The sequence below is a fragment of the Biomphalaria glabrata genome, chromosome 1, assembly GCF_947242115.1.
Source record: "Biomphalaria glabrata chromosome 1, xgBioGlab47.1, whole genome shotgun sequence".
Taxonomy (NCBI): domain Eukaryota; kingdom Metazoa; phylum Mollusca; class Gastropoda; family Planorbidae; genus Biomphalaria; species Biomphalaria glabrata.
The window spans coordinates 73,574,700-73,595,803 of record NC_074711.1 but is presented as its reverse complement, the minus strand read 5'-3'; the positions used below and the strand labels follow the sequence as shown (position 1 = coordinate 73,595,803).

Below are 21,104 nucleotides of genomic sequence, written 5' to 3'. Positions count from 1 at the left end.
AAAGTCTGACCAAGTTTTTGTTTCGTTTTTCTTAATGATCACCGGAAGTGGACCTGAATGTTACGTTGTGTGTGTGTGTAGAAGGAGAACAATGCGATATTTTACACTCCTGAGGAATCTCCTATAGAGGACTTGTTCATTCACCAATCGTAAATAAACAACATTAAGTCACGTGCTTCTCTATCTCTTCTATACAAATTACGATCTAATTTTAATCAACAATGGTTATCACGTGACAGTTTTTTCCCATTGTTTTTTCAATATTATCACGTGACCGTTCAATTTGGTGAATGAGCTAATGTAAAATTAAAGGGGTAGTTTAAAAAAAAAAAGTCCCGCTTCAGACCGTGCAGGGCAGAGAGTGTATCAGTCTGTCACTGGTTAACGAGTAGGCCGTATTGAAAGAAAAAATAATTGGCGCGGATATTTTTATGATAAGCTTCAGTGCCAATGTTTGTAAGTTTTAATCTAATAGTCTATTGCTACTGTTTTAAACACAGAACGTTAAGAAGAGAAAATATGTTGCCGATTTTTACGATATTTTAACTTTGATAGTTAAAGCAGAAATTGAAAAAAAAACAATATGCCTACGTCATTTGTAATGAAGTTTTATAGGCCTACGCCGAATTTATGAAACTGAAATATCTGTAACTTTATATTGACAGAAGCATCCGAGCGTTACCGAAAATGATACTTCGTATTTTAGACGATTTTAAACATGCTTTTCTCTTTTCCAAATCTGGACCTGAATGTTACGTTGTGTGTAACATTCATGCTATATTTGGGACTTGGATAAATTTGCTTCATTTTCAGAATAGTACAAATTCTCGTGTAAAATATTTGTGATTTTATTGCGATGATATAGGTCTGGATTTTAACATTTGGTACAAAATGAGTCACCAAAAGTCATCGAAAGTCTTTGTATGTTCATCGACGAATATTAGTATCGAAAACACTGCCACAAGAATTAGAAGAAGCAATTTAAAAAAAAAAACGTCACTGCAATCATGAAATGTAAGATGACTTGTCTGAAAATATCCGATCCTTCCAAATGACATTTCAGCTTTGGCAAACAAAATTGGACGCAAAAAAAAATTTGCATGTTTCCAATATTATCTACTTTCTATGAGGATACAATTATAATTTCTTTATAATAACAATTTACCCATGCTTGCGGACGAAATGTCATACTTTTCAAAAATCTGCCGGACTTACCGTTTACACTTGCTAGGAGTCCATTCACACTCGAAGTGGAAGATGTTACTAAGAAAACTCACTAACAGTGACGCAGCGACAAATGATGTCTCTTCAATGTCAGTTACAAAATTCTTGACCTATTTTAATCATATCCCCTTTTGTCTGTGTTGCGCCATTTTCTTTCATTTTCAGTAAAAAAAATTCGCGAAACAAAGTTTTCCAGTCTGTTAGTTTTCAAGTCTATATACAGAAGCCATGCATGCTTGCCATGGATGTGGCAAAATATGTAGGTCACAGCTGGGACGGCGCAGCCACGGGAAATACTGCATTCCTCACTAATTTTCGGACTCGAAGAGTAGCCTTATTATACAGAAGTAGACTTGATGAAGAAGATGGCATTCGTTGTGATATTACAAAGTCTGCTAAGAGAATTCCTGACCTTATGAAACAAAAACAAAGCCCAACCTTCGCATCGACGTTGTTATTTTAGATCTTTCAAAGTTCTGATTTTCTGATGCAACGGCTTTCTAAGAGTGAAACATCTATTTTTAAAATCAACTATGCAAGCATTTTTTTTAATTTTTTTTTTTTGCAAATAAATACACAATTTTTATAATTATTTACTATTAATTTTTGAAAAAGTAGGGTCTAATCAATGAAGGAGATAATAACTTTGCGTATTGTAACACATTTATGTCAATAGTTTTAGATTTTTTATAAAAAAAATATTAAAAAAACAAGGTTACAATACAGTTTGTGTGGAAACACAAACTCAAAATAGACCCTCGAAGTGGTCCACCCAGGTAGGCAAAGAGCCAGGTTTCAATATTTTCAGAAAGAACAGCTGAAAAAAAAATTGCTATTACTAAATGAATAGTTTCTATCATATATGTGGCTTAAATTGTAAACATCATGTTTACTTTAAAAAAAATCTAATTAGTATGCATACAAGTCGAATATAATTTAAAACAACAATTTATAAGTAGTGTTTCATAGTTATGCACGTGAAGTGCAATATGCAGGAAGAATGTCGATGTGGTCAATTGAGGCTTTGAATGAGAGATTGGCCCTTTATAAAACGATTAAATTAATCATTCTATAACACCAGTTAGGCCAGGTTCACATTTAACTATATCTTTATAAATATCAGTTCATTGAATACATACGATTATTAACAATGTGATAAATGTTCGTATCCTGTGGTATCAAGTCGTTAGTAAAACTATCAATACAACAGTATCGGCAACACGGGCGTAGCCAGGATTTTTTTTCGGGGGGGGGGGGGGGTGAATTCCCCCCCCCCCTCGCGAAAAAAAATTATATGTATTTATGTGTGTGTGTGTGTGTACATAATCTTTATTTCATTCTGACCCTTCATTATTTCGGAAGACGTTTATTGTGCCCTAGAATAGGTTATTCCATGAGTTAGTGAAAAAATTGTAGATTCCCCTACATTACTAGCAAAGGGGTCTGGGGGAGCGCTAGGAGCTCCCCCAGCGCGGGGCGAAGCCCCGCCGCCAAGCACTATTTCTGATATTGAAAACCAACAAAATGCATATTCTGAGGTATCTACAGTGCATTTTCCTGCTATTAAAAAGTTCTATTTCAAAAACCTAATGTGCTATTCTTACTGACTTAGACCCTCCCTCGTCGTTCGGCGCATTTGCCGTCAAGCTGTTTCCATAAAATTGTGGACTCCCCGCCATTACTAGCAAGGGGGTCTGTGGGAGCGCCAGGTGCTCCCCAGCGCGGGGCGAAGCCCCGCCGCCAAGCACTATTTCTGGTATTGAAAGCCAACAAAATGCATATTCTGAGGTATCTACAGTCCATTTTCCTGCTATTAAAAAGTTTTATTTCAAAAACCTAATGTGCTATTCTTACTGACTTAGATCCTCCCACGCCGTTCGGAGCATTTGACGTCAAGCAGTTTCCATAAAAATCTGTCACTGGTAATGTCTGAACCCTTTTCCCACCTGCCATGAGGACCTCCATGAATAAGTGGCGTCAAGTTGTACTAGGATATCATCGCAACTCTTCTTATGCGTAATTCATTTTGTCGGAGAACATGTCCCGCAAACCTCATGCGTCGCTCTCTCACAATCTTACTAAGGGGTCGACTCCCAGTTCGGCATAGGATTTCCTTGATTTAGATCCGATCTCTATAACTGACTCCTAAAATCTGTCTTAGCCATCTTTGTTGAGCTACATTTAGTGTTTTTCGATTTCGTTAGATGACTATTCACTGCAGTTTATTAATGGAGCCCTGCCACTGGTAAAAATGTGTAACCTCTCTTGAATACGCTCTTGGAATTAAGTGACTGTAGTTTGCTTTAGATTTTATATCGAAAAGAGAAGTTTTATCGTCAAAATCTTCTGTTGGGGGTTTTCCACCTCAAAATGCTCTGTAGGGGGATCTTAGACTCAAAACCATCTGGAGGGGTTTTAAACTTTAAAAAAAAAGCCATCTGTAGAAGAAACTCAAAACCCCCGATTGGCTTGGCTACGCTCAAATAATTTTAGTGTGTAATTTGCTTTTTTTTATTATATTGAAGATGTATTTTTAGCACCTAACCCCTCTGAATGGGGGTTTAAACTCAAAACCCCTTTGACTACGCTCATAGATTTTAGAGTGAGTAATTTTCTTTTATTTATATTGAAGAGGTACTTTTTAGCTTCAAACTCCACTGGAGGGGAGTTTAAACTCAAAACCCCATAGACTACACTCATAACATTTTTAGTGTATAATTTGCTTTTTTAAAATTATTATTAGAGGTATTTTTTACCTTCAAAACCCATTTAGCTACGCTCATAACATTTTGAGTGCGTAATTAGCTTTTTTTTTATATTAAAGAGGGGGTTTATCGTAAATTTTAGACGGGGTTTTAAAATCAAAATCTTCCTTAACTGTGCTCTTGGAATTAGGGGATTTTCGTTTGCAAAAACCCCAGGTAGGGGGTTTAAAACTCAAAACCCCTGGTAGGCGGGTTTAAACTCAAAACCCCTTTGGTTGTGCTGGGGCAAGTGATGGTTTAGTATTAAAATCTCACTTAAAATAAACAAAACCGAAACAAAAAATCAGTCACTAAATTCCGACTTCCCCCCCCCCCCCCCAAAGGGGGGATTTCATTTCGGGGGGGGGGGGTTGAACCCCAAGAACCCCCCCCCCCCTGGATACGCCCATGATCGGCAACACTTTCGGCACGCGCACGTCTCTTTTCGTATTGATGGATGGGTTGTAGTTTTTCATGGGTTGTAGTTTTTCATGGGTTTTAGTTTATTGTTTCTGGTATTCTTTCTGAAAATATTGAAACCTGCCTTTTTACCTGCCTGAGCGTACCACCTGGGGGGAGGGCGGTTTTGAGTTTGTTTCCACACAAACTGTCTTTATAACCTTGTTATTATTATTATTTTATGATCTAACCTGACTTATTTCAAAGGTTCATCGGCCGGAGATCTAGATCTAGTAGACCCATCTCGCTCTCCAAATATAAATCTATAGTAGGGCCTACTATATTCTATACCTACATTATAATGAACTAGCCACACAGCGTAGTGGGTCTACAGGCTACACATGGTTGTCGTATTTGTTTATATTGGGGGTTGGGGAAGAAGGTCCACTTAAGATTAGTGTTATGAATAGATAGACTACTGGTATGAACACGACCAATCGTTCACAGACAATTAGTTCCCCCGACAAACCATTTTGTCTGTAACACATTGTCGTGAAACCTGTACAGGTAGACATAGGCAAACAACATGTCTGACCAAAGTGCCAAATTTGTGTATGGCCACTTGGTCTTCTTACAAAGGAGAGTTGGTGTGGGAGGGGAGAGGGTCAAGAAAAAAGAAAAGCATGCTGATCGCCTTAATTTTAAAACAGATTGTAGGCCTACTTCCGATTAGAATGGGTCAAGGGCAGCAGTGTGACGCAAACAACAAGCAAAATATTTTTTTTAGATCTGCCATTTCTAACATTACTTGAGATTAATCCCCGTTTTCTATATACAACAAAATAATTGAATTAAATAACTCATTTGATATTTTTCTATTGATGTATGTGTTAAGTCATCGACAATGTATAGTTGTAGGAAATTTCAGCTTGATCCGAGAATGAGAGGTGGGAGAAATCACGTGTACAACATTTGCACCTAATAAGTTGAAACAAGCTTTGTTAAGAATTGCAACAATAACAAGAATAATAATGTCAAAACGAGATAACCACTAGCGATTGGTTGACTTTGTACGGGGACAGTAGCGTAGCTAGGGTGGGGGTCCAAATTTGAAAATCTCTCCGAGCCACCACTTGGGGGTCCCCCAAATGAGTGTCCGAAATGTTGTTTTTACATTAATTATTATGCCACTATCTCATGTCATGAAGTCCAATGTCAAAATGCAGGGGCCCCTAAGGAGTTCAAACCCTCCAGGCCCCCAAATCTCTAGCTACGCTGTTGTACAAGGAGGTCTGCAATGTTTAGACCATAAGCCTTGATGAATGGTTGAATGGTATTCCGGGGGAGGGGTTCATTCAAAGGGAAGGGGAGGAATATGTACTAGCAAATTGTTATTGGGAAATTGAGAGGATATGAGACCAACGTCATTTATCCTCACGCGTTCAAAAAATGGACAACACGTTGTCTTAATCTGTTGTAAAAAGAGAATGACCCTAAGGGAGTAATTATAGAGTTGAAGCAAGGTGCTGAAACAAATGTGATACATACATATATTAGACATAAATGAATTGCAGCATCAGGGACCAAGTTTTTAAATGAGAGAAAGTAATGAATTAAATGCGACGAAAATAAGGGACTGCGCCGACCAAAGCTCGAACCAGTCACCCTGGAAACGGCATCACCTAGCGATAACGCACTAAGCCAGGGGTTCTCAACCTATGGATCGCGATCCCTTTGGGGGTCGATTGACGATTTGCCAGGGGTCGCCTAAGACCATCGAAAATATGGATTGTTATTGTCTATTCTTCTATTGATGTGTGTGTGTGCGGGTGGGGGGGGGTCGCGACAAAGTGAGGAATTGTAAAAAGGGGTCGCGGAGCTTACAAGGTTGAGAACCGCTGCACTAAGAGAACTTAAATTCTAGACCATCTGAATAGATTCTTCTAGTCCAGAAGTAATTTCGCTCGTATGCAAATTACCACCCCCAGTGGTCAATGGTCACATGCCCCTCCCCCCCCCCCACCTCGCCTAGTCGTGTCATAACAAGCTCTAGTCATGTGATGTTGATATAGATTCTTTTATAGATCTATATCTTCTTTCTTCTACTTTGTTCTCTATTTTCCATATCGAAAGGTTCAGATTAGTAACCCTATATCAGAGACTGACATTAACAGCGCAGTGGTTTCCAAATCAGTATAGTTTTTCTTCCATAGGAGGGTTTTGGGGCCAGAGTCTTGTTCGGACTTCTTGATAAGTATGCAGCTTTGAATGACAAGGTCATCATTTTGCCATTCTCTGATGTTGCTCCACAAGGGCAAGTTTCGCTAATCCCGTCTTTTAGCTTCCGCATCAGATGTTGTCTCATTCTGTTGTGTCCGGATCTAATCGAGGCGAAAAATTATGCGTTGGGATGGTTTATAATAGATGTCATTTCTTTTGTAATTGGGATGTAAGCTGGTCCAATTCTCTTTTATTCTATCATTTTCATCATTTCTTCTGAATAAGGAGGGATTTTCATTTGTTTGTACTTCTTTGGCTAGTATGTCTGATTTTTCTTTGCATTCTAATTCAATGTGTCCTGAAATCCATTGAAGAACAGTTTCTTTGCTGTTGATGTTAAGGTGAATAGGAGCTATCCTGGGTTGCTTTATATAAAAAGTATAAGGCTTTAAATGACTGTTTTGCCATGTAAGACAATTTGGCTGTTTGGTGTACATGGGTAGTTTATTAGTGTGGTAGCTGCTAGTTCCAGTGATTGCCTTTCTGCTCTGTGGCTGTCTGAGAGATCGCAAGTTCCAATTGACTTTTCAAGTCTTTTTCTATTGGGCCATACCATTAGTAGGCCAGCTCTTCCGTTTGTGTTGGAGTTTTGAGAGGCTCCGACTGTATAAACTCTGACCCATTCGTTCTAGGGGTAATGTTTATGTTTTGTTTTTTTTTTTAGAAAAGAGATCGCTAGTTACTTAGGCTCTGTTTGGCTGTGGACGTTTTTTTTTTTTTTTTGTGTTTGTAACGTTTTCGATGCTGTCTCTTATATAAAGGATGGAACTCTGGTCCCGGGAGGGAGAGAGAGAAGCATTGTGCAGCTTTGTTGTTAAATTTTCTAACTGGTATTTCTTTTGAATGTTCAGTGATTCCCAAATTAAATGAGTTCTATTTAGCTGGTTTTGAATGCCAGACTTGTTGATTTTGGATTTGGGTGGGTGCCTCTCTATTGATTCCATTTTGGTGAACTGGGATAGGTTGTTTTTTTTTCTTCCAAGAAAGGTGGAACATAAGATCTTTCCGTATTCTGCTATCCACCTTTCTCTTCTCCTCCTCCCTCCTCTCATTATTGTTTAACTCGGCCCTACCTCCCCTGAAATTTAATTTGTTTTCAATGTCATGTTTGTAAGCATTTAATTTTAATATAAAGTAACAATTGCTTTAAGTATATGTCTATTCATTCTTATTTGACATTTTTATAAGGCATTCAGCTTATTTCAACATTGTCCTGACCATGCAACTTCTTCACCAACGAGTCTACAGTCAATTGCTCCTCCATCAACGAGTCTATTCCTTCTTTCGCTTGCGACACAATGTTATCTACATTGTTTCCCATCCTGTTTATTTGTTCACACATTGCATCAATACTCTCCAGTATCTTGCCAATGAGCTCAACAATTTCCGGCTCAATTTCAAATAGGTAGGTCTCCGGATCTTCTTCTTAATCGATCAGGGCTTGCCGGAGACGAGCTGTAAACAACTCCTTGCTACCGCCAAGCTTCAAATGTCGGCAGCGAAGTTCTCGCTTAATCTCTTTAATTGAAGGTTGGTCTAGTTGTTTCAAAGATGCCATTGAGATCGAATCCTACCTCCTATCGTTGAGTCGCATATAATCCCTTTTCCAGACACCAATGTAATAACTTAAGGGAGGCAACTCAACGAGATATAGGTGTTTATTTACACGAGGACATCACATACATGTAGAACATCTGCCTTGAGCACAGCATCTTCATATCGGTTCTAGACTTGGGCGGAAATAGTTGTCTTCTATAATGTCAACATCCTTCCTAGTCTAGTCACTAATAGTGCGCAGTATCTTGGATGGCGGTGTTATAACATTATGTTTTCAAAATAAATACATTTTCTATTATATTATTTTTTTTTTTCTATTATTATTATTATTTCTATTATATTACACTAGTTATATATATTTATTTATTTGTATTTTTTTCTTTTTTATTTGTCGAGTCTGTGATGTATCTATTTATTGTTCACAATATTATTGACATAAGCCACAATATGCCTAGATCTGTATATAAAATTGGAAGCGCAGTGGCTGAGCAGAAAGTTTGGGCACATTATTTCACCTACACACAATCTTGGATTAAGCTGAAATTTTACACAATTATTTCTTTGACCTGTCAAAACAAGAATCAATTAAAAATATTATCCAATGGACCTCATTCACTAATCGTAAACAAACAACATTTAGCCACGCGATTCTCTATCTCTTCTATACTAATTACATAAAGGCTGTCACGTGATACGTTCTTTTCATTGTTTTATCAATATTATCACGTGACTAAATGTTCTTTGTTTACGATTGGTGAATGAGGTCCATTAGTTAACTGGTTTCTGGTAACTAATTATTTTGTTTGGCATCTTGAACATAGGAATAAGTTGAGTTAGTTCCCTTGAGGACCCTGAGTGAACATATTTTACGTATTTAAAACATTCACCAAGAGACCCCCTTCTCCCCTCCCCAACTGGTCCAGACAAGTGATAGGATCATAGCGCATCGGCGGGAGCTAAACAAAAACCATTGGTAAAAGTATTTCTAATCCCACAGATTAATGTCTTGGTCTATTATTGCACGAAATTATTAATTACATTTGAAACCATCACATTACTTATGCACAATACTTAACAAGTAATCTTTTGTTTTTAGACAGAGTTTTATTTATCAAGAAAATCTCAATTTTAAAAAAGATGACTTTTGACAATCATTAAAAATAGCATTTCAATGCCAGTTTTTGTACAAATATTTATAAATTCAATGTTAAAGTTATATATCACAGAGTTGTATAGAATGTAGGCCTTTCATGTTATTGTACATTTACATCTCAATATGTTGTTTTATTTTATGATAAAAATTTAATTTTTCATCTTACAAATCATGTTGTAAAAAAAAAATGAATTCTCAATTATTCTTTGACTTAGAAATCAAACAATTTTTCTCATAGAAAAACTATTCATTTACACCCACACATTAAAGGAATTCTTTAAAAACATAAAATGTTTACAATTATGCTTCATCTAAGGAAGAAAATAAAGCAGACAAAACAACAACATATGTTAGCAGAGAAGTAAGAAAACAAATTAAATGTAGCCATTAAAAAAAGGGGCACATGAGATTCTTAAAGTTTTCAGTAAAGAAAACAAATTCAATGTTTTCACTGAGATGCAGATAATATTATTAGTAATATAGAAAAGTGTTTGTTGTCTATTTTCCAAGTACTACAGCAGAAACCCATTGTTGTCTAACTATATCTAGAACAGTTCTCATTATTTAAAAAAAAAATACAGACTATTAATTTCTTCTAAGAGGTTCAAGGTTTGTCTGGTAAAATTTTGTTGTCAAAGGTTACTAAGCTATTCCTTTAGTGTACTATTTACTTTCAATGAGGACTAACAATTAAGATCTGAAAACATTCAAGGATCTCTTCATCAAACAATTACAATTTTAAACTCATTACAACCATATTAGTTATAAGCAGAAAGACAACACCACTAATCCTATTAAATAGTTCAAATCTAAGCTGTAATTTGAAAATACACAGAAGTAACAAAAACTTCCTTTAAAAAAAACTTTAAATTAATACATGAATACCAGAACATTGTATTTTGTGAAGGTAGAAAACTAACAAAACTATTAACATTAAGCCACTGGGTTTCACAATGATGATTATCTATCATTTATTTGGACCAAAGACATATTAAATGCTACACATAGAATGAATGTGGTTGCCAAGAGTCAACTATCACATAATGGAATGTTGCATCTAACCAATACAAGTTTATGTTCAGTTTTCTCTCTAGGGTTACATATGGTTTTGGTTTTGTTTCAGTTTTTGTTTTTACTAGTTTGCTTTACTTGTAAGTAGATACATTGATTTGTTCAGTAAAATATATGTTTCATTATGCTGGATATAAGAGATTTGACAGACAAAATAAGTATGACTGACATTCAGTTGAAATTTCTCATAAGATGAAGTTTCTCCCCCTAAATCTCAATAAAACAAATCCATTTATCATTTATAATATTAACAAAATATATTTAGTAATACTGATAGATTTGGATGTCAAATATTTGCAAATAAGGCAAAAAAAAAAATGTAAAAAAATAAATAAGTGAAGCATGATGTTTTTTTTTAATAAACAGCAACATTAAAAATAAAATACAGTCAAACCCTGGAGTACAAGCAACTTTTATAAGCCATGGACAAAATGTTTTTTTCTTAAACAGACTCAATAAATTAGCAGTTTGGAAAGATATTGCATAATTGAACACAAGTTAACAACTAGGACAATAGTGTTGTTTTTTCTTAGTTAACAACTAGGACAATAGTGTTGTTTTTTCTTAGTTAACAACTAGGACAATAGTGTTGTTTTTTCTTAGTTAACAACTAGGACAATAGTGTTGTTTTTTCTTATCAGTCAGTGAATACAAGGTCAGATCTACATCAGCTTGGGGTTAGGACGTGGAGACGAAAGGCCCAGGAGAGATCTGAATGGAGGGTTTGTTGAAGCAGGCCAGAGCCCTCCATGGGCTGCAGCGCCACTGGGATGGAATATAAGATGTCTGTAGAGGATATGTACTGTGACATTCATTTCATAGCACACTGTGCCTGACCATGTGTATGAGTACATAAATGGTTCATTCACCAACTTATCAAGGCAGAGATGACCTTATATAATAACAAAGCAAATATGTTTCTATTATGTAATGGAGCAGTGATCTTGCTAGTAATTCAGTTCATTAGGCCTTGCATTGCACTCAGCAACTCAAATGTACAATCTTTCTTTGTAACATTAGAGTACTGTTGCTTACCTATGGATATTGTAGTATAACTTTTTATGTTACAATTTGAAATAAATTATTGTTGTATGCGAATAATATAATGGTTTTATTTTCTGTGTTTATCATATTCTTATGGATATTTTCAAAATGAATCATTATTACTTGTTTTGATATACTAGTATTTTGGATAACCAATACTAATGAATAAGCATGAAGTTGAGGTTTCATAATTGAAATTTTAATGATTATACAAAAACTGCATCTCAAGCAACTTACAATGGTGCCAATGAAATTAATTAATTACAATTTTCAATATGTCAATGTGTTTATCAAGTGCATGACCCTTAAATTATAATGGTCACATAAAGAACTTATCTCTAAATGCAATAGAGTGAGCTTATTGCTAATCTATTAAATTCTTCTTAAAACCTAAAATTTTATTGTCATTATTCAAATTATTAAAAAAATGAAGTCATATCAAAGACATAATAGCTACACAATTTTGAGGCTTGCTTGCCAATGAGATCATAAAATATTGGACAGATTTCAAGCTTTAATATGCTTCAAAGTTGAAACAAACCTTTTGAAACATCAACATTAAAGCTTTGCATAAAACATGTTTACCAGTACAACCAAACAACCTTTATTTAGTTTTTCAACAAGTTTATGTTCTCAACATTTCTTCCCTGTATTGGTCCTTGTGTCGAGAATTCTTGAATCTCAGCAGAATGAAGACAAAATATTTCTGTAAACCTTACTACTTGTCAAGCAGTATATAAAAACAGAAACTTAAGTATGTCTGTCAGACCAATACATTGACGAAGAATGTATGAAAGCTCTCAACAAGAAAAAAATGATAATTGCGTATAAATTATAAAATTGTAATTTAAAAAAAAGTTCACTTTTCAATCGTCATATTTAATGATAGATTCATATTCTAGATAAGTCAGTGACTCTCTTAACATAACGTAATGAGTTTCATGTGTCCAAATAATTGTTAAGAATTTATCACAAACTTTCATCAAGTTTTTTTTTCTCACTTTTACAGTCAATAAATAAAATGTTGGGTCATGACACACTTGTTCAAAGTTATGTTAGTTTTCAATAATTATCATATTAATTAACATTGAACCTACATACATGACATACTTTAAACTGATTCATATTCTTTTTGCCAGTCAATATACTTCTGTTTCATTGTCTTAGCAGATGGTTTGGTTCTCTCCAATGCTGCTAACACATCAATGGTTTTAATTTTATCTAACTGTATATGTAAATCTTCACCTGAAAACAAAAAAAGAAAAGGTTTTGTTTGCCAGTTTTATTTTTACTTTCAAATGGAGTCTATACTTTAAAAAGCTACATTTATTTACAAAATGTTACCACATAGTATTCAAAAAGTTAATGTAGTCCAAATATAGAAAGTTGAGTGGTATATTTTGTTTCTTTTTTTTTAAATTAGAAAAGACAAAATTTGGAAATCCAAAAGTAAAACTTTTTTAAATTCAAGAGAACAGATTGTTTTTTACTTGCTCTAATATTTTAATATACATAATTTTATGCTTTTTCATTTACTGATGGTAAAAAAACAAAATGTATAAAGACTTAATAACCTTCAGTGTGATTTTCAAGAGCAAAGAAAATTTTTCTCACAGGACGCATGGCAGCCTCTTTACAGACAAGTCTTATATCTGAACCAGAGTAGCCATCAGTTTTCTGAAAAGTAAAATTTTTGTTAGATTTTTTAATGACAGCTTTTAAATAAAATTTACTGAATGATTATTATAAAAGGTAATAAAGTATGGAATGCATTGGGATATGATAAGATAATTGTTAGTAGACAATTTTTTTTTTACATTAGTTATGTTACTTTAAGGATAGATAGATAGCATTGCTTTAATGGGAAATGCCAACGAATAGATGTTAAAAGCCAGTATATTTGATTCTCTTACCACAGCCAACAAATCATAGTCAAGTTCTGAGAGAAGTTCAAGGCCACCACTTTTGGCAGCAACTACAGGAGGCAGATGATGCTTCAACATGGCTCTACGTGCTTCCAGAGTTGGTAAGTCAACTAAAATTCTTTTTTCAAGCCTTCTTAACATTGCATGATCCAGCTCCCTATATTGATAAAGAAATAAAGTTATATAGAGATTCAGCTTTGGAAAAATTTCATTAACAAACAATATTAAAGACTGTTTTCAAATGCAAGTAAAGAAGATAAAAATACATTTAAAAAAATATGATTGTGATTTAAGATTTATTTCTTAAATTCATTTCTATGGACCAGACTTGCCAAGGTAAATTGGATGCAGCCAATAGAAATACAAGGTCATCTGTTTTTGACAAGCCATCCATTTGAACCAAAAGTTCTGTTTTCATTCGTCTGCTCCCCTCATGCTCACTAAAATGTAAAAGTTTGAAATGTTTTCTACCTAATGTGCTACATATTTTAAACAAGATCTGACATGTACATTGAACTTAAAAGCAAACATATAAAATAGTTCCAACATGTCATAACTGTTTTCATTTTTACTTATATTTACTGTGCTTCTTTGTTTGAAATATATTTTTGCTATCAGCAATAACAAAGATTTGAAAAACTCAAAACCCACTTACCAGTTACTAAAAAGTTTTTTTTTGTTTTTTTTTTAGTATTCTTAATTTATTTTTATTTATTATTAACCTTGAGATTTTAATGTTTTGAAAAGAAAATTGAAAAGATTACTTAACACCAAGACAAAGTGAATCAATTAGAACTTTCTGGAATTCTATTTCTGACATAAGTTTAAATCTTCCAATAAAATCTATGATCAAGACTATCATATTCTAGTTCAACAGAATAAATTACATTCTGAAACTGAATTGTCAAATTACCTTCCTCCTTGAGATCCTCTTTGACTCATAAGAGATTCTAATTCATCTAAAAATATTGTTGAGGGTGCATGAAACCTTGCTAACTCAAACAGGACCTAATCCCATATGTAAGAAAAAAACAAACAAACAAGACATTAAGAAAGAAATAAAGAGTCAGTAAACAAAAATATTTTAGAACATACAAACAGGAAACTGCTTTTTATTTTTTTTTACTGAACCCCCACATCTTTTTGGCTTAGTTTTTATCCTTACTTCTTTATAACTAAGTGTTAATCTTATCTTATATAATACAGACGTTACTTCAAAAAAGAAGATGATTATGTCCTACGTGTCATGCATTTAGTCATGCATATTAACCAATGACTTAAATTCTGCCAAGTCACTGGTTTTCCTGGCTAGCTCAGGCAACCCATTCCATGCTCTAATAGCACTAGGGAAGAAGGAGTATTTGTACAAATTTGTCCTAGCATATGGGACGAGGAATGTGTCTTTATCTTTGTGTCTTTCAGAGTATTTTATTAAATTTTGTTTTTGTATTTGAAGATTATGGTTCAGTGTTTTATGTATGATTGCTACTTTACTTTTGAGCCTTCTGTCCTGAAGGCTTTCTAAATTTAGTGATTTTACTAAAGGTGTTACTCTAGTCAAATGTGAATATTCGTTTGTTATGAATCTCACTGCTCTATTTTGTGTCTGTTCCAGTTTCTTAATGTTTTCTTGAGTTGAGGGGTCCCAAACGGAGGATGCATATTCTATTATTGGCCTAACCAAGGTTAAATAACATTTTAGTTTTATGTTCTTATTTGATTTATAGAAATTTCTTTTAATAAATCCTAATGCTTTGTTTGATTTTTTTGTAGTTTCATCAATATGTGGATTCCATGACAGTTTTTCATTTATTATAACACCTAGGTATTTTGCGTTTTTAGTCTGTGTTACTGGTTTGCCATGAATAAGATAAGTGGAATTAATTTGTTTTAGTTTTTTTGTTACTCTTAACAACTGACATTTTTCTGGGTGGAAAGACATGCTCCAATTTGATTCCCATTTTTGTAATTCATCTAATTCTTTTTGTAAAATATCTGTGTCTTGTGTTGTTTTTATTGTTCTATATATTATGCAATCGTCTGCAAATAATCTGACTTTTGTTCCTGAACTAATGCAATTTGGTAAATCATTTATGTAAATTAAAAATAGTAGTGGACCCAAGACTGTTCCTTGAGGTACACCTGAGTTTACTGTTATGTACTCACAACATACACATTTATCTAACAAAAGGAGAAAGAAAGAAACTATGGAAGACTCCAAGTAAAAAAGCTTAATGCCTGTTAGCTAATCCAATGTTTTTATACCCTGACAAGTTTCTCAGAATCACCTCTCCACTTGCTAACTATGCTGGAGGCAGAAATGTTGAAAAATGTCGTGTTGCATTCAGTAGCTACAGCTTTAGCTAGTAATGTTTTCCCAGTACCTGTTGAGTATATTCACAGTAACTTCAATGAAGTTCTAAAGCTCATACAAGTTTTCTCTTTATAAAGCCTAAGCATTCCTACATGACCTACCAGGTGGCCCATATAAAAGTAAACCTTTCCATGGTGATAGTATTCCTTGAAACAATTGTGGATACTGAAACAAACAATCAAGTTATTTAAAAAAAAAAAGATTTAGTAGATTCAGCAGAATGTCACTAGATAGCAGTGCTTACTTTTAAAACATTTTTTATTTACAAAATTAGGTACTTGTCAGATGGCTCATAATTATTTTATTCGTTTGAGAGTGCACCATTCCTGACCTCTTAAATTTTAAGTGTAATCATTGCACACACAAACACATAAAGATATACACTGTGATAACAGGAAGTTGCCTGACAAGATGTTATTCAGTTGCCTAAAGCAAATTTTCTGAGACAAAAGAGTTAAAAGAATATAAACTGTTTCTATAAATGATCATAATTATTAGAAGAATAGGCTTTTATTACATTCATAATAACATACTAGTACAAATCAAATATTTTAGTTTAACATTTGAGTAAGGATCTAGATCTAATTGTCATCATCATTATCATCACCAACAAACTAAAATCCTCTCTTGCAAAAGCCCTGGACGAAACCCTGCTGTCTTGCGTAGTGCATAAATGTCACCATGCAGGTTGAGAATTTTTGGTTTCCCAGACCTGTCAAGATGGAGATCAGCAAGTCTGGGGAAGTCAAACAGAATATGAGGCATGGTTTCCTCTTCTTCCCTGCAGCGGGGGCACAGAGAATAGAAACTTGGCCATAGCCATGAGAAATATGAGCCAACAGGACAGTGGCCTGTCCTGCACTGTGCTATAATAGCTTGCTCAGGCCTGGACAGCCTCCACCACGAGGAAGTGCAGTCAGGGCACCTCATGTGCTCCCAGGCTCCACAGGCTTTTTGGGACTTGTCCCAGATTTCAAACCACTTTTCCATTTCTGTTTTTTTTAATTATAGCCAGAGCATGATGAAAACTTGCAGCCTGTTCGGTGGGTGGAATTTGCCCTCCCTGGTGGGCCAAGGAGTCTACAATAGTGTTGCCAGTCACACATATGTGACTCGGTACCCACTGCATTATTACAGGGGTGCCATAGTGTTGCTTAATGTTGCGTGAAGCCATGATGACAGTGTCAATAATGGGGGGCCATGGTTCAGGGCTTTGCAAAGCCTGTAAGGTTTTGAGTCAGTGACCACAACAATCTGTGTTGCCCTCAAATGTCCCTCGCTGAGTAGAGAGTCAATGACTTTTAAGGCTTTACAGACTGCCATGGCCTCCTCATCAAAACTGCAAACACTACCACATGGTCCATAGATTCTGACTGAGTAAGAGCCAAGAAAGTTGATGTAGGCTCCATAGCCTGCTCTTCCAGAATCTATCGATGCCCACCCATCAGTATATGCAAAAATGTCACCGGGTTTGAAGGCATTAATGTCTTCAATGCTAGAATTTGAAGGTCGTTAGATGAACGACTTAGCTTAGTGGCATTAGGGTCTACTAGTTTCAAGCGCATGTCAGGGACTCAGGGGTTGTTGGGCGACACCAAGGGGGAAGGGGATGAAAATGTTGAATGTTTTATGGGATGGTGGAGAGGCCAGCTTTATCAGATAGTATAAGGCATGATGCATAAAAGACTGCATCTAGATACTTCTGCATCTCCAACCATCCACTAGTTTTCTAGCTGGATCTAATTGTCTGGTAAAAGCCTTTTTAAAATATCTTATCCTTCTAATAAAATTACAGATGTTCTTTTAAAAAGAAAGATATTTAGTGAGGCCTGAAACATTATTTTACATTATGACAATATCTTATTTCTTAATTCTTAGAGTGATTCAGGTGAAATATGAGATGCTTGTGATGCTTTAATTGGTTTTAAGTTAGTTAGTAGTCTGTGGATTGGTCTTCTATTATGATGTCTTCAGTTTTTGTGTTTTGTCTCCTTCAGCTGAGAATTTGTTTAATATGTTAGCCTTAGTTTTATTAGGGCTGATTTTTTAAACTCAGTGCATGAGTATATACCTTTATAGGGTAAACAACAGCTTCTTTGACCAGTCTCTTAGCTTCATCCAGACCAATAATATCATCCCATTTTACATTGGGGTTCTGTGAATATATATCCTGCAAAGAGATATAGACATTTGATATTAAAAATTAAATAAGCCTATCTGAATCTGATACTACACAAAAAGCCTTTACTTTAAAATGCACACACAATGTTCTAAAAGACTGTACCCTTGAGATGACTTGAGCCAGTTCTCTCCATTCACTGTTGTAACCCATGTATCCACCCAGTGGCTTTAATATCTTGTCCTAAAACAAAAATGGACAGCAATTAGTTATTTGTTTGGAAATAAAGCAACTTATTTATTAGTAACATATTTACATAAGAAATAAAGCAACTTATTTATTAGTAACATATTTACTGTAAGAAAATAACTAAGTAAATGATGAAGTTAGAATGACTAAATGCAGAAGATTACATTATGTCACCAACACTTTTCTAAACTGGTTTAAGCTTTAATACTCTGTCATACTATTAAAATTGTTGATAATATGCACGCAATCATCATCATCATCATTGGCCTCCTTCAGTCGTAGAACGACTATGGTTCATCTCAGAGTACACTTCCTCATGTGGCTGTGGAGCCCTATTTTGGAGAGACACTCCTGTCCACAGATAGAGCAGGTTAAGGTGGCTTTTGCTTCGGTGGTAGAGGAGCTGGCCGTTTTTCGGATTGTACGTTTTTCGGATTGTACGTTTTTCTTCCTGAGCTGAGACCCATGTACTTTCACTGTCCATAGCTTTTTTGGTCACTGTCTCTCTCCATCTGTTGCGGTCTAGAGCTATGTCTTCCCAATTGTCAGTATTGATGTTCACTGATTTGAGGTCACTTTTTATTACATCTATGTAACGGAGGTGGGGGCGACCAGTTTTTCGTGTGCCAGTCACAAGTTGACCATAGAGGATGACTTTCGGGATGCGCTCGTCCTCCATCCGGCAAACATGTCCAAGCCAGCGCAAACGGCGTTGTCTGAGGGCTGTAAAGATGTTGGGAATACCTGATCGCGCAAGGATCTCAGTATTGCACACTTTTTCTTTCCATGTGACATTCAAGATCCTACGGAGACATCTCAAATGGAATGAGTTCAGTTTTCTCTCTTGCTTTGTGTAGGTGGTCCATGATTCACTGCCATACAGCAGTGTACTCATAACGCATGCCTTGTAGACTTCCATTTTGGTCACCGTAGTTAGCTTATGGTTTTCCCAAACTCTTGGCCTGAGTCTACTGAAGGTCGAGGCAGCCTTCCCTATGCGTTTTTTTTATCTCCTCTTCTAGAGACAGGTCATCCATAATTGTGGATCCCAGATAGCAGAATTCGTTTACGGCGTCCAGCTTGTTACCATCAATGAGTTAATATACATACAGTATATTATATTATTATATTTCTTAAATATTATGATATGTAAGGAGGTGCAGTGGCTGAGTGGTAAAGCAGTTGGCATCTTAACTGGAAGCTTGGTGAAGACTGTGATTTTTTAATTTTAGGATCTTCAGGGCACCTCTGAATCCACCCAGCTGTAATGGGTAGCTGACATTAGTTGGTGAAAAGTAAAGATTGTTGTGCTGGTCACACAGCCCCCTTGTTAACCGTGGGCCAAAGAAACATTACCAAAACATCATCTTCCCCATAGATTGGTAGGTCTGAAAGAGGAACTTAACTTTTTTTTATGATATGTAAAATCTGACATTTTAACCATATTAATTGTAACGTCACCCAAAACAGCTTTCATTATAGCCTAAAAGGTAGGCCATACTTCTGAAGTCAGTGTAAGAATAGATTTTTTTTATGACCCAAGGGTCTAAAAAGAAGATGAAGTTTAAGAAGCAAACTTTTAGTGCAGTACAATGGCTACATAACTTGGCTTTCCCACAAAATGTCAGGCACCTAGTAAAGAATGTGGAGTCAATGACATTTCTTAGTCCAGACCTTCACAAGGATTTACAACAAAAGTGGTTTGGAACACAAGGGCTTTGGAAATCAAGGGGTTTAGCATTCAGTTTTATTTCTGAACAGTCAACAAACCTATTTTTTTCAATGTGGTTAAAAACAGGGAATTTAAATTATAGAAGTCTGCTAGTGCTATTTATAAAGAATACAAAATACTTATGGCTGATAACTATACAAGTGTAATTTAAAAGAACTTTTAAAAAAGAGTGTAAAGAATTATAAATATTTGATGAGAAAGAAGAAATATCTTGTAGAAGGAAAGCCGATATTAATGTTGAAATGTGTAATATTCAAGATAAAACAATGGGAGGTTAAAAATGATGTAATTGTTTGTAGGTCTAGGGATAAGGAAATTCTACAAAATAAAAATTTCACTCTTTTCACATAAAAACTTGTGCTGTAAGCTTTGTAAAAGATTGGTACTGTAAAAAAATTATATTTTCCTTACACATGTTTAGATTAAAGTGGGGAACGGTTAAAAAGATCAGCCATTTAATTATGGCTTTTCTTTTTTTTTCAAATTTTATTTGTTCCTTTTTTCTCCTCTTGAACTTAAATGTTCATGACAAAACATACAGAAAATAGGAAAATAACTGGCACATTTTAAAACTATCCACTGACTGTAAAAGATAAATGGCCTTTTGAAAAAAAAAAAAAAATACAACAGCAAATTCACAAACAATGACCTACATTTGTAAAAGAATCAGCACCATCTTCTATATTTAGTTTCGTGTAATCATTTATCATGCTACGAACATCTATGATCTGTCCAAACTGTAAAAAATGTTTTTCAATTAAGAACATTATTACTGGTTTCATTCATATAATGTTATAATTTTAAAATGTTTTGTTTACAATTTGAAAAGAACAATTGTTGTACAAAAATGTCATAAAAAGAAGCCCAACAATCTCACCTTAGGTTTCTGTTGTGTCACTGCATGCTCAGCAGCACCATTATGACCCTGGACAGTGATACCTTGCAGTGCCAGCCCCTCCCCACTTCCATTTGCAGCACCAGCATCTTTAACCTTTCAAAAATGAGGTCATGAAAAGTCATTTATGTTAAGATAGGAATCTTTTATTCATATAATATAAACTGTTGAAATCTAATAAATAAGGCAAAATGTAAGATGTGGTGGCTGAATGGTGAAGCACTTGGGTTCAGAACTGAGGGGTCTCGGGTATAAATCCTGGTGAAGTCCACCCAGCTCTAATGGGTACATGGCATTAGTTGGGTAAAGTAAAGGTAGTTGGTTATTGTGCTGGCCAC

At 35.0% G+C, this 21,104-nt stretch overlaps 1 protein-coding gene across 2 annotated transcripts in view; it reads right to left on the bottom strand.

Moving 5' to 3' along the window:
- Window positions 1-9,288: 9,288 nt before the first annotated feature.
- Window positions 9,289-21,104, bottom strand: part of LOC106074757 (katanin p60 ATPase-containing subunit A-like 2) — an 18,262-nt gene continuing 6,446 nt past the window's right edge. For both annotated transcript variants that reach the window (XM_056013454.1, XM_056013464.1), the window contains exons 6-16: window positions 20,749-20,862; window positions 20,525-20,608; window positions 18,056-18,133; window positions 17,843-17,941; window positions 15,873-15,936; window positions 15,663-15,781; window positions 14,311-14,405; window positions 13,726-13,837; window positions 13,386-13,550; window positions 13,047-13,149; window positions 9,289-12,717 (exon numbers count right to left, since the gene is read on the bottom strand). In XM_056013454.1, the coding sequence (XP_055869429.1) occupies window positions 12,584-12,717; window positions 13,047-13,149; window positions 13,386-13,550; window positions 13,726-13,837; window positions 14,311-14,405; window positions 15,663-15,781; window positions 15,873-15,936; window positions 17,843-17,941; window positions 18,056-18,133; window positions 20,525-20,608; window positions 20,749-20,862 (1,167 nt within the window). In that variant the 3' untranslated portion in view covers window positions 9,289-12,583. The remainder of the gene's footprint in view (window positions 12,718-13,046; window positions 13,150-13,385; window positions 13,551-13,725; window positions 13,838-14,310; window positions 14,406-15,662; window positions 15,782-15,872; window positions 15,937-17,842; window positions 17,942-18,055; window positions 18,134-20,524; window positions 20,609-20,748; window positions 20,863-21,104) is intronic.